General features: G+C 35.4%; 1 protein-coding gene across 1 annotated transcript in view; it reads right to left on the reverse strand.

Moving 5' to 3' along the window:
• CDKL5 (cyclin dependent kinase like 5) overlaps positions 1 to 22,056 on the reverse strand; it is a 173,552-nt gene that overhangs the window by 116,728 nt on the left and 34,768 nt on the right. Inside the window, exons 2-3 of the mRNA XM_057719028.1 lie at positions 6,637 to 6,731; positions 2,104 to 2,334 (exon numbers count right to left, since the gene is read on the reverse strand). Of these exons, the coding sequence (XP_057575011.1) occupies positions 2,104 to 2,167 (64 nt within the window). The 5' untranslated portion in view covers positions 2,168 to 2,334; positions 6,637 to 6,731. The remainder of the gene's footprint in view (positions 1 to 2,103; positions 2,335 to 6,636; positions 6,732 to 22,056) is intronic.

Genomic DNA, 22,056 nt, shown 5'->3' on the forward strand with positions numbered 1-22,056 from the left:
GACATTTAAATTTTCTTCTAGGATACTGGAATGTCTTCCCTGACTGGAAAAATAGTACAGGCCTCACCACAGCACTCTAATGAATAACTAGTAGGAGTTGCTACATTTCTGCCATAAATACTAAATTCAATGCCACCAACACAAGTAGTCCAAGGATCTCCAGCCATTTATATCCAAGCGCTCCCACTTTCTTTGATATATTTCAAATGAGATATATCGTTACCTTTTGGGTTACTTATGCTATTAACTAGCCAATAATACACTTCCTTAGAGGCAAAACACAGAGTTGACAGCAAGGAAATTGAAGTAAAAGTTATAATGTGAAAAAATCTAATTAGGAGAATCAAAATGTAATATATGATAACTGAAGTTTGTAGAAACGATTGACATTTACAGACAGGCAAAGCTTGCGTCCATCTCTGAGAAGAGGACTTCAGGGAGATGAAATTGGGAAATGTGTCTCCAACAGAGCCTGGGGAACCAGAATAAGTCTCCCTCACTTGGTAGAGATGGATGAATCTTATTATCACAGTTAGGATGAAACCAGCCATTACAGCCAGCCAACTCAACTCCACAATCACCAGGCAATCATCCAAGCCTCATTTAACTGCCCATGCTAGTTTTTCTATGGGGTGAAAATGCACTGTTTAAACTGCAGGGATGTATAGTTTGCTTGGCAGTTTTTAATTTCCTTAATGTATATGTATTTCATAGCCAAAAAGCATCTGAGGTAGTTTACAAAGAAAAAAAAAAAACATATAGCAACGATGGTTCTGACTACAAGTTAAAACTGACATATTCTGATTTATATAACAGTCTGGTAGTTTTAGTTAATCTAAGCCGATCCCTGAGAAGAAGATCACCTATGGGTATACTAAGAAAAAAAAGGTTATGATCCAGAAAAACTTAGGCCCAGAATCTGGAAAACTCCAACCCTGTTACACCCAAGGAGCTGTAAAACCTATGCTGTAAAACTTCTCCAGAGAGTAGTTTTACAGCATGTCTCTATAAAACTTCTGAAAAAACAAAAATAAAAACAATAAATAAAGCAGGTATTATAAAATTAATAGTGGCTAAGACATTGTGAATGAATTTCATCTACATAATTAATATCAATGAAAAAGAGGAAAAGGAATTCATTAGTGAAGGAAGAAGGATCCATTCTTTTTATATGGTTTCAAACTTCAGACCTTGAAGCAAACACCCAATGATTAGACAATATTTTAATTGTTTCTATTTATTTGAAAAGGATTTAACTTAATATTAAAATCCAGAACAACTATGCTGTTGACACAGGTAAATTTTAAAACTTCTTTTGAAATTCAAAATATACTTGAAAATTATGAAATATCAAGTTTTTGTAGTATTTGCTTTAAAGATATAAATGCTAAGAAACCATAATTATAATCGCTTATACTCTGTTAACAGAATCATTTATCAAAATTTCCACAAGGTTATCTTTAAGTCAAGAACAAAACTTACTAAGAAGGAAAAATCAGGAAGACTTATGAAAATGAATTACCATATTTCATCAAATTGATGATGTCACTGATTATAAGCATTATTTCATGTACTACTAGGAAAGAAAAAGAGCTGCCAATTAAACTATGACATGCTACTGATTATAACACATGTCTGATTTCAGAGATGTTAAAATATGACCAAATTGTGTGGCTCAGAATTTATAAAATGTGGTTTGTTATTCTCAAAGACAAATAGTAGTTATTTATTCATTTATTTATCATGTATTAAGTAAAATGTAACTTATACAAATTTTAAGTTAGTCAAAATAAGCCTAGCTGACATAAAAATTAAATGTAACTAAAAAACGTAGACTAAAGAAACCACAATTGCTAACGAAAAGAATGAAATGAAGGCAGACTTAAGAAATTCCTGATTTTTTAAACTTTAAAGGATATTTAACTGTTATTAACTTTCAATTGGAGAATAAGACCCAAATAGTTTAAGAGTAATTTTATTTTAATATTTTACTCTTAGGCACATATGCAAATTGATAAAAGTTAACAGAATCTGAATTAATAACTTTTTTGGTGGTAGATATAATTGTACATTGCTCAAAAATTCAAGGAATGTTAAACTTACCTTCACCTACAACCCCAAGGATCTCAAATTTATTCATCACATTACCAATGTTAGGAATCTTCATGAAGACAAACTCCTCTTCTGATGCAAGCCACAGAACATGGCATCAAAAAAGAACTTCTAAAGAAAGTTGTACAGTAAGTAGAACAAAAAACGTCCGAAGGAAGAAATTCTCACAGGTTGGCAGGAACTTTCACATACTTGTCCTAAAGTGAAGTATTAAATGATTCCCTGAAAGAACAAACACAATTAAAAGTCATAAGTTTTATTGCTCAGTACTTTAATAACCTAATCAATCTTTTTGTACAGTTCTCTTAAAACCACATTAGTGTTTCATGTACTACTACTACTAATAATAATAATGATAGGAGGGAAGAACCCAAAATGAAACACAAATGAAAAAAAATCTAACTGTATTTGAAATGAATAACATAACTACACTGAAGGAGGTTGGGGGAAAAGAATTAACCCCAGGTATCTTTTGAAAACAGCATTTTAACTACATATTCTCCTTGAGCTAAAGACAAAAAGAAATATAAACAAATATTATACTCAGTTATTTGTTTTTACACAGAGATATGAAACTTCTTTATGTATATTCTAGGATTGAGAAAGTAAGTAAATATACTGTGTATAATGTGGGTTTTGGTCTCATTCTCATAAATGGAAGTTACAAATATGAAAAGGGGGAAAAGCTTGGAATTAAGAGTTAACCATATAAGGTCAGTTCTTACATAGAAATAGATATAAATATGTAAATATATTTACATAAATATACATACACACACATATTTCTCCAAAAACGTAAAGCATGAATCTAACCATAGGCAACAACAAAGCCCAAACTAAGGGACATTCTACTCAATAACTAACCTGTATTCTTTAAAAATGTCTACATCATGAAAGACAAGGAACAACTGAGTATTCCAGAAAAGAAGATTAAGATTCATGATAACTAAATATAATGCATGATCCTGGATTGGATCCTAGACAGGAAAAAAATTTTCTTGCTATAAAGGGTAACTGATAAAATTTAAATGTCTACACATTAGATAATAATATTGTATCAATGACATTTTTTTTGTATTGACAATAGTAAGATGGTTACATAAAACAATGCTCTCGTTTTAAGAAATGACAAGATGGGTGAAGGTGTTCAAAAGATAGAAACTTCTAGTTATAAAATGAACAAGTCCTAGGGATGCAATGTACAGCATGGTTACTATAATTAATAATACTGTACTGTATATTTGAAAGTTGCTAAGAGAATAAATCTCAAAAGTTCTCATCACAAGAAAAAAATATGTAACTATGTGTGATGATGGATGTTAACGACTTATTGTGGTGATCATTTTGCAATACATACAAATATCAAATCATTATGTTGTACACTTGAAACCTATGTTATCTGTCAATTATATTTTGATAAAATAAATAAATAAGGCACAGCTCAGATCTCTAGAATAAGACAGTCTAATAACAAGCGTAACCAGAAAGAAAAAAAGAATACCAAAGTTTTTAGAAATAAAGTTTGCAACTTAAACTGTTCAGAAAAAAATATGTATGTGTGTATGGAGGAAGAGAAAGAGAGAGAATGATAAAGCAAATATGGTAAAATATTAACATTTAGGGAATCTGGGTCAAGGGTGTATGAAAGAAGAAATTCTTTAGAGCATCTCTGCAACTTTAAATCTGAAATTATTTCGAAATACGTTCTTTCATTTCAAAAAAACCTATCCTATCTTCTATCTTTAAGAAGAACAGCTGTATCAACATAAGATATTGGTTTAAAAGGAAATAATAAATCTAAACCAGTAAAGACATTTTCTTTGCTGCCTATGAAATTTGAAACTTTTAAAAAATATGAGCACCCCATGTGGTGTAAAGTACTGACATGAAAAAGTGTACCGTTTTGTACACTAATGGTAGGAATGTAAACTTTCTAAAGAGTAATATGTCTATAATTAAATGCTTTTTAAATGTTCATATCTTGATAAAAGTATTTGGCAAGAACCTACCATATCATTCTTAAATGTGAAATATTTAGATATAGTCCCTTTAAAAATTAAGAATGTGACAAGAAGTCCTACTATTAATATTTATTAACATTACCATTAAACATTATCTTGGTGGGTTCCAGACAGCTCAGTAAAATGAGAAAAAATAAACTAATAAACTATATAGGACTGGAAAGAGGGAAGCATAAAAGAATTTACAGATATTGTCTACATAGACAATTCAAAGGAATCTACAAATCATTAGAATTATAAGTGTTAACAAGGTAGCTAAATATAAGCTCAATATACAAATATCAACTGTATTTGTAAACATCAATAAGAAACAGAAAATGGAATTTTTAAAAACCCTCCTTACAGTAACAACAAAAAAGGGCACTTAGGAATTAACATAAAAGATACTCAAGACCTCTATTCAAATATATATACACACACACATATATACATAAACATATATATAAATCACACGTGTGTGTGTGTGTGTGTGTGTATGTAAACTTTATTCAAAGGCATTAAAGGTGACCTATATCAATGAACTTATCCCAATTTTAAGGCTAGGAAAATTCAATACTGTACAAATATCAATTATCTCCACATTAATCTATAGAGTCAATGCAATTCCAATCAGAATCCCAAGAGGGTTTTCTGAGGAATTACGATACGCTGATTCTAAAATATATATGGAAAAGCAGAATTCCAAGTTCAGCCAACACCGACCAGAATAAGAAAAATAAGAAGGCTCAGCTTTGAGGGGAGGATCTGGCAAGATGCTCTCTATTAAATATACTGAGGGTTAGAATTGAGCTATAAAAATTAAGACAGGGTGGTCTTGGCACAGAGAGACAAATTAGCCAGTGGAACTGACATGAGAGCTCAGAAGTAGACCATACTTTAAAATCCTTATAGCTCCACACTCACCTCCATGTCGCTTCTCTGCTCAAAACCCTCCAGTGGTCTCCCATATCATTAACAGTGAAAGTCAAAGTCCACATAAGCCACCAGGTCTTAACCTCCTCTCCTCTGATATCATCTCTGACTCTTCCCTCCCTTGGCTTGCTCCACTCCAGCTACACTGACCTCCTTCCAGCTCAATATATAACAAAGTCACAGTTGTCCCTAATGCTAAATATTTGTCACTCTAACATTTACTTTAGGTCAGATTCTTACTGTTTGATTTTTCACTCAATAGTTACCAAAAAATGTTTTTGAAAAAAGGCAAGAGAAAGCAGACTATACTTATTTTAGAAAACAACTTTAATTCAATGGAATCACAAATTTTTAAAGGATGACTGTAACATTTAGAGAAAATGATGTCACAATTTCAAAAGAAATAAACATTTGTTCTATTCATTCATTTATTAAAGAAAAAATTACTGACTGCCTAACATGATTCAGAGAATGGGTAGATAAGACACAAGAGACAGTGGTGAACAAGATAGGCAAGGTCCTTGCCCTCATGGAGCTTCACATTTTACTGCGGAAGGAAAAAATGCAAGATTATTATCAGATACTGATACATGTTATAAAGGGAGAAAAAAGAAGTGATTACTCAAGAGAGCCCTCTCTAAAAAGGTTTGAGGGGAAATCCCAATAACCAGAAGGAGCCAGCCATCTGAACATCTAAGTCAGTCACATTCCAGGTAAAAGATGCTCAGAGTGTTTCTGAGAATTAATCATTCTTTTATTTTCTATGGCTGATTTGGAAGAACAGCCAGGAAACATTTAAATATTCCACTCTCTGTCAATAATGGTATGGCTCATTTCAAAGGAAACTAGAGATAAAAATTAAATCATTCCTACTAAGAAGACTCAGCACCCCCAAATTTCTGTATGTAAGTATATATAAAGAACATTTGGTCCCACCTATTCTCTGTGGAAATCAAAACTGAGTAATGCAAACTGGGAATCAGAAATTAAATGTGTGAATAAATATATAACATAGGTGTCAAGAACAGTCTTTTAACTACCAGTATTCATACTGAGGAAAAAATTTTATGCCAAATTGGATTTAACTACAACTTTACATGAATAACGCTGGTTAATTTTTTTAAGGCATAAAGACTCAGACACTTCAGCTTCAAGTAAGTAAATAACTTGGATGAAATGTCCCTTTGAGGACAAATACAAATGCTGGAGGGAATACTTTTAAAGAGCAGCCTAAAAACCCCCAAAGACTTAACAAGATTATGAAGAATTACCTGGCTGAAATCAAGGCAAAAGAATAGAGAGGTAATCCAAATCACCCAAAACAGTTTTAGCTCATAGACACTTGAAGGAAGATTCAGAAAAAATGGGAGAAAAACAACTTGCTCTTGAAACCCTTATAAATCCAGGGGCAAAAAGGTCAAAGGCAAGTGTTTCAAAAGAAGGAAGTACGATAAGCACCACTTACTTGAAGCTGAAACCCCAAAGAGCTATACTCCTAGGATAAAGGAAACCAGAAAGAAATCAGTCCCAGGACAGACCTGAATTATAGCTTTATGTCACCTGAGTAACCTAAATAAACCTCTAAGTGTACCTTGGATTGAGGTGGTCCCACATTCAGATTGTTAGTGCCAACAGTTGTCTGGTTGAAAGGGGCAGCAGCAGGCGGTGGGGGGCGGGGATGGGAGTCTGCAGGAAGGTAACATCAACCCAGGCATCACAATATTGCTACAAATAATTTCTTGTTTACATTGCACAGTACATAATCAAAGATAACCAGGTACACAAAGTAATAAGATATCATTAGCAAGAACTAACAGAAATGACCAAAACAGAAAATGACTTATAATATCAGAAAGACTTACAATATCAGAATGATCAGAAGTAGCCTATAAGACAACCATAGGGTTGAATTAATAAAAACCCAAGAGTTGAATATTTTGACACAACTGGAAGGTCCAAATGGCAGAAGAACAAGTTGGAAAAATACATTAGAATTCCAGAACTGGAAAATACAATACCAGCAAGGGAACTCAACAGACAGTATAAAGAGAAAAAGTGTCACGATACAGAAGATTTTAAACATTTTTAAAACTTGAACAAATGAAAATATAAAATAGCAAAGAACTTCAGAGTATCTTTTTTAACCCAAGCACACACAGAACACTTACAAAAACTGATAATGTGCTAGGCCATAATGCAACTCAAAACAAATTACAAGGATTTTAGTCCAAGGATGTTCTCTCTCCACAATGCAAGTATGTGAGAAATTAGTCACAAAAGAAATAACTAGGAAATATTCACGTATAGAAATTAATATACATTCTTAAAATAATCCATAAGTTAATCAAAGAAGAAATCATAACATTTTGGGGCTTACTAGGTGGTGCAGTGGTTGGGAGTCGCCTGCCAATGCAGGGGACACGGGTTCGATCCCTGCTCCAGGAAGATCCCACATGCCGCGGAGCAACTAAGCCCGTGCGCCACAACTATTGAGCCCATGTGCTGCAACTACTGAAGCCCACGTGCCTAGAGCCCATGCTCCACAGCAGGAGAAGCCACGGCAATGAGGAGCCCGTGCACCACAACGAAGAGTAGCCCCCACTCATTGCAACTAAAGAAAGCCCGTGCACAGCAAAAAAAGACCCAACATGGCCAATAAATAAATAAATTAATTAATTAATTAAAAAAAAAGAAGAAATCATAACATTTTAAAAAACAAAAATACAAAATCATGGGAAGAAGCTAAAACAATGCTTAGGGAGGGAATTGAAAGCATCATATATGCATATATCACAAAATATTAAAAAATAAACTAAGCATCAATCTCAAGAGGTTTTTATTTTCCATTTTATTTATTTATTTATTTTTCTTTTTGAGGTACACCAAGTTCAATCATCTGTTTTTATATACATATCCCCATATTCCCTCCCTCCCTCGACTCCCCCCCACCCTCCCCATCCCAGTCCTCTAAGGCATCATCCATCCTTGAGTTGATCTCCCTTTGTTATACAGCAACTTCCCACTGGCTATCTATTTTACAGTTGGTAGTATATATATGTCTATGCTACTCTCTCACTTCGTCTCAGCTTTCCCTTCACCCCCCACCACCCCCAAACCTCGAGTTCTCCAGTCCATTCTCTGCATCTGCAACCTTGTTCTTGTCTTGTCACTGAGTTCATCAGTACCATTTTTAGATTCCGTATACATGAGTTAGCATACGATATTTGTCTTTTTCTGACTTACTTCACTCTGTATGACAGACTCTAGGTCTATCCACCTCATTACATATAGCTCCATCTCATTCCTTTTTATAGCTGAGTAATATTCCATTGTATATATATGCCACATCTTCTTTATAATCTCAAGAGGTTTTAAAAAAAAGAACAGCAAAATAAATCCAAAGAAAATATAAAGAAAGAAATAAGAGCAGAAATTCATGAAATAGAAAACACACAAAAATAAAGAGATCAAAAGAGCTGGATCTCGGAAATCAGCTTTGGAACTAATCAAGGACAAAAAAGAACTCAGCCTAGTCAACAAGCTGAATTCCAGCTTTATGTATCCTGAGCAGAGAACCTACCCACATCGTGTCAGACTTCTGACCTACAGAGCTCAGAGCTAATACATGGGTGCTGTTTTCAGCCACTAAGCTCATGGTAATTCATCACAAACAACAGAAAACTAATAAAACAGTATCATTTCATTTACATACAGTTTTAAAGCAGGCAAAGCTGAATTACAAACTATATTGTCTAGGTATGCATATATAAGTGGTAAATCTATTAAAAAAATAAGTGACCAAGGAAGTGTTTCTTTTAAAAATGAAGATATTAATTATCTCTAGGGAGGAGTTGAGATTGATAAGAGATACATAGGAGGGCTTTCTGCGGCACTGGTAATGTTCTATTTATTGACTTGAGCGATAGTTAAATAGACACACATTAGAGTATAAATTTATGTTTTATATATTTCTATGTTGCTATATTCCACAATAAAACAAGTTTTTAAGAAGTCAAAGAGTAATTCTGATAATGACATCATACATAAACAGTTCCGTGGTCATTTACATGGAGGCAAAAGATAATTTTCATCAAAGATTACATTTCAATATTACATTAACCAAAAAAGTTTAACTGAACTCTCTCTCCAGACTCCACATAATGCTGTATGTCTAGTGCTGGGTATCAACAACAAAACCAAAAACTCCCAGTGATGGATAACCTGGATGATAACCACACTCCAAAACCATGCCAGAAGATGAGCTGGTGAGGAAACTGGGCAAGATAGGCTTCAATGAGAGATGACTGGCATCCCAATGTGTGAAGATTGTTTGAAAAAGAGGAAGTAGAGCAGGTGATTTGGGTTATTTCAGGGGGAATAACTAAGATCAGTGGTAGAAGCGAAAAGGAGACAGATGTCAGCTCAGTAGTGATTTGGATAATGGTGAACCATCGATGGTTACTCATTCATTCTATAAATATCTTTCAGATACCTACAGTGGACCAGCCCACCATAGATGCTTCGGGATACAGTAGTGAACAACACAGACACAGTCCCTGTTCTCATGGAGCCAATGAGGGGAGACAGACAATAAACAAACAAACATGATCATTCCAGACAGTGACAATCATTATGAAGGAAAGAAAACAGTCTTATGATAGAGAGCTTTGGAGACTGAAGGGGGGGGCGAGGGGAGTAGGTAGATAAGGTAGTCTGGGAAATGCCTGTCTGAGGAGGTAAAATTTGAAATCTGTTTAATGTAAAGATGCACACCATGGGAACAGGGATGTGAGAACAGCATTCAAGGCAGCACAGAGTCTTAGAGAGCTTGATAAATTCAAGGAACAGAGATCTGTGATCCAAAGCACAGCAGACTAGAAGGGGACCTGCAGGGGGCAGGAAGAGGCCGCTGGAAGCAGTCTGGCCTGGCCGTGGTAGAAAAGAGTCATGTACCAAATTAGATGTCCTCTAAGGTCCTTTCCAACAAAAAGATTACAAGAATCTCTCAAAAATCATTTGAGTTTTTGATTACTAACCATTAACTTTGTAAACAAATAACAGAATGCTTTTTAAAGTGATTTGTCTGGCACTAAGAAAGCCATCTAGAATTAAGTAATCTTGTCTCTGCGTTGGCAAGCAGGTACCTACAAGAACTGACAGAAATGTAAGGCTTATAATTTATTTCATTTATTATTAGTATTGAATTTAAGAGCTGCCTGAGCCTTGAATGTTTCCTTTGTTGCTGAAATTATAATCTTCATCTCAATGGGTCTTTTCTTCTTCCCAAAGAAAGTACAAAATCAGTTGAATCATGAGTTTTGTTTTTGTTTCTGGCATTGTTTTTATACATACAAATGAGAGAGCCATTTTGTCACTGAAATTGGATAGGAATGAATTTGGCACACGACAAAACTTCTGCTATAATAAGAGAGTTCAAATGGTTTGAAAGCATCTTAAAACTCGTGATCCATGTATGAAAAGAAATCATTTCCGTGGAAAGCACAGCCTTATGAAAAAACATCCTAGTCTCCTGTAGAGAATTCTCCACGTTGACTATAAGTGAGGAGATAATACACTCCTCATTCTTACTTAGTTTTCGTCCTAGATGGGACCACCTGACATAATTAATAGGATCTTCATTTTGTTTTATTCCCCCAATGGTGAGGAGTAATTTGAGTCATCAATCCATTCTCTATAATTCAGTTCCCATTAAATCAAACTGATACTTGACTATCATGAGTAATAGACACACAGTTTAACAGCATAAAAATTTCAAACTCTGAACAAATGTATGGATACCAAGGGGGAACGGGGCGGGGTGGAATGAACTGATAGATTGGGATTGACATATATACACTACTATGTATAAAAAAGATAACTAATGAGAACCTACTGTATAGCACAGGGAACTCTACTCGCTGCTCTGTGGTGATCTTTTTTATTTATTTATTTTTTAAATTTTTTTTTTTGGGGGGTACACCAGGTTCAATCATCTGTTTTTATACACATATCCCCGTATTCCCTCCCTTCCTTGACCCCCCCACCCTCGAGTCCCCCCCACCATCCCCGCCCCAGTCCTCTAAGGCATCTTCCATCCTCGAGTTGGACTCCCTTTGTTATACAACAACTTCCCACTGACTATTTTACAGTTGGTAGTATATATATGTCTGTGCTACTCTCTCGCTTCGCCTCAGTTTCCCCTTCACCCCCCGCCCCCTCCCATACCTCGAGTTCTCCAGTCCATTCTCTGTATCTGCGTCCTTGTTCTTGTCACTGAGTTCATCAGTACCATTTTTAGATTCCGTATATGTGAGTTAGCATACAATATTTGTCCTTCTCTTTCTGACTTACTTCACTCTGTATGACAGATTGTAGTTCTATCCACCTCATTACATATAGCTCCATCTCATCCCTTTTTATAGCTGAGTAATATTCCATTGTATATATATGCCACATCTTCTGTATCCATTCATTTGTTGATGGGCATTTAGGTTGCTTCCATGTCCTGGCTATTGTAAATAGTGCTGCAATAAACATGATGGTACAAGTTTCTTTTGGGATTATGGTTTTCTTTGGGTATATGCCCAGGAGTGGGATGACTGGATCATATGGAAGTTCTATTTGTAGTTTTTTAAGGAACCTCCAAATTGTTTTCCATAGTGGCTGTATGTGGTGATCTTTTTAAATGGGAGGGAAATCCAAAAAAGAGGGGATATATGTACACGTATGGCTGATTCACTCTGCTGTACAGCAGAAACTGACATAGCAGTGTAAAGCAACTATATTCCAATAAGTAAATAAATAAAAATAAATTTTAAAAAAATTTCTAACTGTGAAACGTAGCTTGCCTCCCCATACTTTACCCTTAGAATCCTTCCACAAGGTAGGAAATCCAGTACTAAGTCAATGTATCTCCTACCCAGTTACCTGATATTTCTCCCAGCACTGCCAACCCTACTAAACTCCCAGCCCTTCCTGAGAATCTGAGGGCCTCAAGGTTCAGATTGCAAAAGAGAACTAAACTGGGATCAGAGAAATTCAGAGTTCACGCTAACATTGTACTATTTAAGTTACACTATTGGTTTAAAAGGTTTTGAAAGCACTTGCATGAAAATGTATCAGTTTTATCATGGTTTCTATGGGATAATTTGTTCTGATCTCCAAATTCTAAGTAACTGAATTTAGAACAAACTTACATAAGTTGGGAACCACCTAGATTTTTCTGGGTTGACGTGGATCAGAAAATGTGGTCTAGGGCTTCCCAGGTAGCACACTGGTTAAGAATCCACCTGCCAACGCAGGGGACACGGGTTCAATCCCTGATGCGGGAAGATCCTATATGTTGCGGAGCAACTAAACCCATGCATCACAACTACTGAGCCTGTGCTCTAGAGCCCTTGAACCACAAGTAATGAGCCCACACTCTGCAATTACTGAAGCCCATGCACCTAGAGCCTGTGCTCTGAAACAAGAGAAGCTACCACAATGAGAAGCCCACACAACCACAATGAAGAGTAGCCTCCACTCTCTGCAACTACAGAGAGCCTGCCTGCAACAACAAAGACCCAAAGCAGCCAATAAATAAAAATAAATTTAAAAAAAGAAAAAGAAAGAAAATGTGGTCTAAGTTATTGTCCTCTACTCAAAAAAAACAAACAAAAAAACAAAAACAAAACAAAACCCCCAAAACAAAAAATACCCTACCAACCAAACAAAAAGCAAAACACTAACCTTCAGATGGAAAAAAAAAGAGAAGGAACTGAAGGCCAAGACTGTTGAAGAACACCTATAGGCTTCAAATGAATTCAAGACCATTGGCCTAGATACATTTCATACCTGAAATACTTTAAGACTTTGGAGATGAGATTGCTAAATCTCAGTGGTCTTGGGAAAGCCATAGGGAAAAGAAGATGGGAACAAAGACTGGCCTAGAGCAAATGTAGTCACATATTTTCAGAAAGAGTAAACCAGTACATTCTTTAAAACTCCACACCTGAGAACTTAAAAGTAAGCAATCATTCAATAAATATGTCTTGAGAGTTAACTATATACCAGTCACTATGACAGACACTGGGAACATATCAGTAAAGGAAATAAACAAAACCCCTTATCTCATGGAGTTTATCAAAGAATCACACAATAAGTATAAAACTGCAAATGTAAGTGCTATGAAAAAGAGATAAAAGGCTCTACAAGGGCTTGTACAGAGGTTTTCCACCTAAGGAGGGAGGGTTGGCTTTTTCAAAGCTTTCAGTGAGTAAGATCTGTAGGACAATTAGACATAAACTTACAGAGGAGGAAGGATGCATCAGGAGAAAATGATTTATGCAAAAGTGCCAAGTCAGGAGGCAACATGGCAAACACAAGAGACTCAAAGGTGGCAAGGGTTAGGTGGTTAATAACCCAGTACAAGGTGAGGCTGAAAAAAAAAAAAGCAATTGTTTTGAGACAAAAAGAACCACTGGAGGGTTTTAAACAAGAATGGGAGGTGGGTTCAGGGGGTGGTATGACAATCAGATGACTTGCATTTTGAAAAGATCACACAAGCTACAGAGTAGAGAATGGCTCTGAGCCTGGAAGGGGAGCTATCAGTTTGGGAGTATAACAACTAGGAAGCCATTGCAACCACCCAGGTGAATGGATAAGGGCAGGATGGACTAAATTGGTACACATGAAGAGAAATGGAAAGATTTAGGATATTTTTGGAGGTGAAGCCAATACAGTTGGGTATGGATTAGAGATGGGAAGTGAGGGAAAGAGAAATTAATGATAACTTCTTGGTTTGGGTCTTGGGCTATGAGTAGATGGAGGTTGCTGCTTCTTGATGTGAAGAAAACTGGAATAGAAGCAAGTTAAGGGAAAGGAAGAAATTCAGGATTCCACTTTAGGCATGTTAAGTTTGAGTTTACATATCCATAAAATAGAGAAAGGCAAAAACCAAAAGGAAAAGAGAAATTTAAAAATGAGGAAAAGAATCTGCAGCTTACATCACAAAAAGGTAAAACCCTAAAACATAAAAGGTTCCTATTGCTCGATAAGAGGGGCAGAAATCCAATTTTTAAAATGGGCAAAGTGATAAGAACAAATAATTCACAGAAGAGGAAACAAAAATGGCTCTGAAACATATAAAAGGTTACTCAACTTTACATATAATAAAAACTGAAGATTAAAACTATACTGAGATACAATTTTTCAGATTAGCAAAGACTAAAACTAACATACCATGTTGATGAGAGCATGAGGGAATTAAGCTTGCTCATATATTGCTGGTGGGAATGTGTGTAGATAGATAGATACATACATACATACATACATACAATTTTTTGGAGGCCAATTTGATAATATCTTTCAAAACTAAAAAAAAACACATTCTAATGACATAGCAATTGCACTTCTAGGAATTTATCCTCAGAAAACACACATACACACACACACAATAAGCATATATTATTCACTGCAGCATTGTGTGTAAAAGCAAAAGAATGGAAACAACCTAAACCTCAACAGGGTTCTGATTAAATGAATTATGGTACATCCACTCAGTTATTTTAAGCTAGAAACGGAAGTGAAATACTCTAATACAGCATTTCACAAATTTGAATTTTCTCAATGATTTATTTTCCAATAAATCAAAATTATACTTAAAGTTGTCTTCTAATTAATTACCACTTATATCTGTTTTGTATACTGATTCTATATATGATATACTTGAAAAAGGAGGTTATTGCTATTTTGGGAAAGTTTGAAAAATCTCCTAATTGAAAAAGATAAAAGTACATGGTAGAGTTTATTGGTCCTGAAGACATCAACTGATTTCAACACTGTCAATAATCTGGAAAATTCACAAAGGCTGCTTCCAGGCTAAACAAAATTAATGATGTCACAAACTGATGTTATCAAGTCTCTGGATTCCTCGTAGACTGAAAATTACATCAGAAAGACTCTAAATCCTAGGTTTCTCTCACCATGGCAAAGTATCAGCTTTATAGTTGACCTTGACAACTTTCATTTTGTCAGTTAAAAAATAAGGATCCTATGTTGCAAGTCCCACAATTTCATTTCTAAACACTCAGAATCTCTCAAACGGAAAATGAGTGTCAAAATTCTCAATTAATAAATGTCAATTCATAAAGGACCAGTATAAAATATATATATATCCTACCCTCTCTCTTTTCATTTTGGTTCCAAATCACTTACCAACGTAAGTTTCAAGAGCAACTGAGTAAAATCATTTTAGAACAAGGGAAGGAATGGAGTGATTACCTTTCAGCCTATTTCAGAAAAACTATAAAACCAGAGTAAGCAGAATACTGGTGGCCAAACATCTGGTGATTAAGCTATTCCTGGGAGGGTCACTTATTTTAAAGGGAAAAAACAAACAGTAATAAAGACTAGACAGCAGCAACTTTGCAAGGCATGAAGAGGAAGTCTGGGATATTTTCCAAATGGGTTGGGAGGAAGTTATTTTTATTTACAGAGATATTTGTGTCCTATTTAAAATATAGAAGGAACTCAAAAAAAAAAAAATCAAGCTAAAGATCTTGCACTTCCCCAGCTGTTTGTCCTAATAACTTTAGAAGGATAAGTAACATTACTTTGACCAAATAACAGTCAAAATTACAAGTAATTTTATCAAGGCCATTAATTGATGAAAGCGTTCAATTAAGTTCAAGAGATTTGAACACATGACTAATAAATAATAAAAATTAAAAATTTAATATGTTAAAAGAAAAAAAAAGATAGGTTCTTTCCCTCACGGAAATTACAATTAAAAACAAAAGAAGATATGGGTAAGAGGACTTTTGAGCTATAGCTCTCCCACATACTAACTTAATATTAAGCTGAGCAGTCTCTTGAAGCTTTGGTTTGTTTCCATTTGTAAACTGAGGTTAAGTTGCCCTGACACCAAATATGTGGCATCTTTTCCAACACTGAATCTCTAACTCCTGGGCGTCCTACAATCTACTCTAATACCAACTACCCAGAGTTAACATCAGACTCCACAGGTTTAAGGGCTCAGTCCCACAGACTTCCCTCACTGTAGATGCCAGTCACAAGTCCCGGGTCCTGAGGCTACCTGCACTTCTGTCTGACTTGGCTAAAAAAATTGGGGGTTCCCACAAACCCTTCCTCGGGTTTGATAATTCCCTAGACTAACAAAACTCAAGAAAATGCTTTACTTACCATTACTGGTTTATTATAAAGGATACAACTCAGGAACAGCCAAATCGAAGATCTTCCATGCCCTCCTAGAGTATATCATCTTCCCAGCACCTCCCAGCATTTCAACGTGTTCACCAACCCAGAAGCTTCCCAAAGCCTGTTGTTCAGGGGTTTTCATAGAGGTTTTATTATGTAGGCATGGTTGATTGAATCACTGGCCACTGGTAATTGAACTCAATCTCTGGCCCCTTTTTCTCCCCAGAGGTAGGGGGTAGGACGCGGGGGCTAATAGTTTTAACCTTCTAATCATGGCTAGTCCTACGGGTGACCAGGCCTCATCCAGATGTCATATAGGGGCCTCTACCAGAAGTCATCCATTAGCATACAAAAGACACTTTTATCACTCAGGAGATTCAGGTGACACTCTTCAGACAAGAACAGACTATCAGACAGACAAAAGGGTAAAGGCATTCAGGGAAAAGTTCTTGCTAAAATAGCGCCCTCCGTCCCCTCCAAAAACAAAAACAAAAAACCCAAAACAAGGAGTGTTTGTAGAACCCAAGTCATTCAACTTCTCTGAAATCTAGGGCACAGGTCCAGGAATGACAAGAATGAAGCAGGGACTAAATTGTTAAAGGCCTTGTACGCCATGCCACAGGTATATTTCCCTATATTTTAAGAAAGGATTCAACTGCCACACAAGACATTTGAAGGCTACTGCCACTGACAACAGTAAATTAAGAGAAGCTTTTTAGATGAGTACTTAGTATTACGTCTCAGAAAAACACCATGGAGGCAGGAAGAGGGTTAGTTAGGACAGAGACACTAATCAGAAAGCTACTGATTGATGGAGGCCAAGCACAAAATGATGAAAATCTCAAATAAAGCAGCAGTGAGGAGAGAAAGGTGGATAGATTTGAGATATTTAGGAGGTGTACTCAAAAGACACAGTGCCAATATAAAAATAGTTGATGAATGAGAAATGGGAAGTCTAGATGATTATAAAATTTCTGCCTTGACTACTAGGAGTATCAGGGCACTAAAAATTGAAACTGGGAATATAGAGGAACATATGGAAAACAATATTACATGATCGACAATCATGGGGTCTTATTTAACTGTCATTTATTATGGGAAGTTTTATACTGCAAAATACAGAGATATCCATGTATAGTTTAATGAATAAAGTTGAACTTCAGGTCAACAGTAAGGAATATAAGTCATACAAATTGAGAATATAAGAATCTCAAGATTTAACTTAATTCCCAACTTAAGGCAGCTTCATCAAGAATATAACCTGCTCTATGGGTATTCTCAGGCTCCATTATGAAATTGCTTTTCAGATGAATACATTATAATCACATTCAGAATCCTTAGAAAAGATGCTTTGGAAAGAAATCAGTTCATGTAGTCATGGCATTTCATCTACCCAAAGCCAAAAACTTTGGAATCACTTGGACCAAGGATTCTCGAACTATTTACAATAAAACTCTAGGTTTTTTTTTTCCAATCCCATGTAAATTATATTGTAAAATACAGTAAAAATGTTAAATTGCTATAAAAGTTTCTAAACTCTTACATTCACTTTAAAAATATTTTTATAAAAAAAAAATGGTACTGATGAACCCAGTGACAGGACAAGAATAAGGATGCAGATGCAGAGAATGGACTGGAGGACACGGGGTTGGGGGGGCGGGGGGGCGAAGGGGAAGCTGAGACAAAGTGAGAGAGTAGCATAGACATATATATACTACCAACTGTAAAACAGATAGCTAGTGGGAAGTTGCTGAATAACAAAGGGAGATCAACTCGATGATGGGTGATGCCTTAGAGGGCCAGGACAGGGAGGATGGAGGGGGAGTCGCGGGAGGGAGGGGATATGGGGATATGTGTATAAATACAGCTGATTCACTTTGGTGTACTTCATAAGCTGGTACAAGAGTGTAAAGCAATTATATTCCAATAAAGAGCTTAAAAAATATTTTTATACAAAAATACTTAATACGTTTAAGACTTAATATTTTAAGTCTTAAAAGCGCCCTGACAGGGACTTCCCTGGCAATCCAGTGGTTAAGACTCCACGCTCCCAATGCACGGAGCACAGGTTCAATCCCTCATCGGGGAACTACGATCCCTCATGCCGGTGGCGCAGCCAAAAAATAAATTAATTAAAAACAAAAAAGAAAGAAAGAAAGGAAGGAAGGAAGGGAAAGAAAGAATGAAAGAAAGAAAGAAGGAAGGAAGGAAAGAAGGAAGGAAAGAAAGAAGGAAAGAAAAGAGTCTTAAAAAAATAAAAAGTGTCCTGACAATTCATAGCCTAGGCAGGGATCCACTGACTCCTATAGAAAGAAACAAATTTTAAAACACATAACCATTATTTATAGGTAAAGACCATGACTTATTCTTTTTAGACTAAAGTTGTATCATTTTACTGTCAAAAATTGTTAATTTCCCACTGCCTACTAAAATTCCAAATTTCTAAGGCACTAATGTCAAGGAAAATAGCTAAAGACATCTCTTTCACTCATTCATTTGCTTACTCACTTACTCATTCAACAAATACCTACTAGACACCTATTAAGTAGGTTAGAGATCATCTCATCTGATGTTATTTTACAGAGGGGAAAATTTAGGCTCAGGGCAGTTATGTTATTTAATCTGAAATTAACTATAACCTTTGGCAATTGCTTTCCTGTGAATTTAACTATAATTTTTGACAATCACCCACTTCTCCACTATAAGAATCCTTGGCTCCAAACCAACTACACCTACTAATCAACACCTAGAACACACCTTTTCACTTTCCCACTTCTATGCCTTTGTTCCAATCATTTCCCCACCCCGGCCCCAGTCTTTGCCAACTGAAATATTAGCCATCATTTTTTTTTAAATCAAGTAAATTATAACTTCCTCTCTGTTCAGCCTAGCTAGAAGTTGTTCTCTATAAACTCTATGTTCTTTTTTAGTTACGATTAACTAATAGATTCACATGATAAAAATTCAAAAGGCTAGTCTATAAATTCTTACATAGAGCACTTACATGACATTCATTACATACTCACACATTTACTGTTTGCATACTGTTTCCCTTAGATAAATCATAATTTCCTAGAAACTAGATACCTATATCCTGTATTGGCATTTCAGCTCTTTTCTGTCAACTGAGAGAGAATAACGATCCACATTTCTAAAAGAAAGACACAGGGAAAAGAATTGGGCTTGGGATAAACCATTCTAACAATTCTTAAATAATTAACTATGCATATTTATAACAGTAACTGACAGAGAATGAACTTGTAAACAATATTACTGTCAATTACTATCTGTATGTGGATTAGCCACAGTACATTGTACATTACAGTTCCACAGTACTAACTTAATTACCTGTGGTTTTTTTCTTTTAAAAAGAGTTTTACTGAGATATAATTGACATACAATAAACTGCATATAAAGTGTACAACCTGATTTTTTTTCTTATTAGTCATCTATTGTATACATATTAATGTATATATGTCAATCCCAATCTCCCAATTCATCCCACCACCACCCCCCTCCCCGTTTCAATTACGTGTGTTTCTAATTCCATACAAATGATACCTAAGGCCCTCTGAAATACAAACTACCACCTTCTTCAGGGAATCAGAGAACATTAAAGCTAGAATAAACCCTACCCATTCATTATATGAATGAGGAAACAAAGTTTATATCAAAGGTCTCCTAATCAGCTTCTGAGGAGGAGCTCTGCTCTAGCCTGACTGAAGGGCCCTCTCCCCATTCACAACAGAGTACGTGGGAAAACTAGACACCTTCCTGGTGACCGTAGTGCCTGCTGTTCAGCATGGTATCATCATTTTCCTTGAAATAATTCCCACTTTACTTAATCATAGACACAGGATTCCATATTTTAAATAAACCCATGCACATTCTGAATTTTAATACTGTCTATTATCTATTTTGAATTATGCAAACATATGCATGACTATGTTAACGTAATCTAACATAACCTAGTAATTTTTAAAATCAAAAGTGAATTTTCTTTTAGTTTCTACACTTTAATATGTCCTTCTTAGAAGATGAAATAACTATTTCAATAATCCAAGACCAATTAAAATGATGAACAATCAGGCTGAGTGCAATGCTTGTTGGCACAAACCCTTCCTCTACCTGGACCCTTCTGTCTATTCTTCTGAGAATACTAACACATCTGGGTCAACCTTTATTAATTATGTGACCATGAGCAAGTTACTTAACCTCTTTAAATCTCTTTTCTCACTCACTAAGAGCGACTAATACTACCTACTTACAGGTGAGGATTCAAGGTTACATAAGTAGAGCCTCTGATGCATAGTAGCCATGTAATAAAAGAAAACTATTATTAGTAATTAAATAATAAGATTCATTTAACACAACAGATGACAGAAATAAGAAGGCTAATACCTTGAGAAAGTGGGATTTATCATCTCAATTATGAGCCTGTGCTTAAAGAAATTCCCCAAATGAGACAAGTAATTTATGTCAAGACCCACAGGAATAATAGATTCATGAAATGTCGTTAGCATTTTAAGAGCAATATTTTTATTAAAGTAAATAAAACACTTTTAAAGCAAGCAATATTGTAGTCTTGCCAGTTCTGATGACAAATTACCTGCAAAGTACTGTTATTTTATTAAGTTGAACAATATCATTGGAAAATTTTCTACTCAGCCTAAACAACTTAGAACTATGCTAAATCTAGAACCACTTCTAAAATTGCAATGCACTATCAACATTACTGATAATTTATAGTCTTGTAAGTAAAGAAACCTTCAACTTACTGTATGAAGTAAATCATCTTCTGCTGTTTCAAGACAAAAAACAAGAACTGACAAATCAAAGAGCCATCTATAAGCAGAATTGCTGAGGTATATTGTAAAGCATTTATTTGATGTGGAGGAAAGCGAATGCACTTCAATTACCTTTAGTCCTGTAACATTTCATGAAAGAAACCACAGAAACAAGACACACACAAAGTATAGTCAGAGGACTACAAATGGCAAGTATTCTTGCTGAGTTATGGAAAATAAAATGAGGCTTCATTTTCAAAAGATAAAATACAGAGAGAAGAGGTGAGTTACAGAGTCTAAACTCCAAAGAAAAATGTTATCAATTAATTACTATCAAGAATAAAGAAAACATGATGGAGGCAATGAAGATTATTATTTAGAACTAGGGGAAGGGATAAATTGGGAGACTGGGATTGACATATATACACTACTATATATAAAATAGATAACTAATAACGCCCTACTGTGTAGCACAGGGAACTGTACTCAGTACTCTGTAATGGCCTATATGGGAAAAGAATCTAAAAGAGTGGATATGTGTATATGTATGATTGATTCACTTTGCTCTACAGCAGAAACTAACACAACATTGCAAATCAATTATACTGCAATAAAAATTAATTTAAAAAATATTCTAAGACTGTCTGAGAGGTACACCTAACTCTCCAGAATACTTCAGTCATTATCAGTGAATGTTCTTAAAAGAAATTAGAAGAGATTCTCTAACTCTAGAGAAGAAAAAAAGGAAAATTAAATGGGAAAGAGACAAATGAACCCCCACCCCAATATGGACTGTAGGAAGTAGATAAATGAAAACTATTTTCAGCACTTTCTATCTTTTTATCACGTCCTTACTCCTCTACACTGTCAGATCATCCACGTAAAAAAAAAAATCAACTAGAAAGCGTGTTACACGTGCACTGCAGAAGACAGAAGGCAGACCTGCAGCGCTAAAGATGTAGTGGGAGTCTGAGAACAGCAGACCATTTAATTTTGCTGGCTGAATGTATCAGCCTAGCTGACAA

This window comes from Hippopotamus amphibius, chromosome X (assembly GCF_030028045.1).
Source record: "Hippopotamus amphibius kiboko isolate mHipAmp2 chromosome X, mHipAmp2.hap2, whole genome shotgun sequence".
In the NCBI taxonomy this organism is placed as follows: Eukaryota; Metazoa; Chordata; class Mammalia; order Artiodactyla; family Hippopotamidae; genus Hippopotamus; species Hippopotamus amphibius.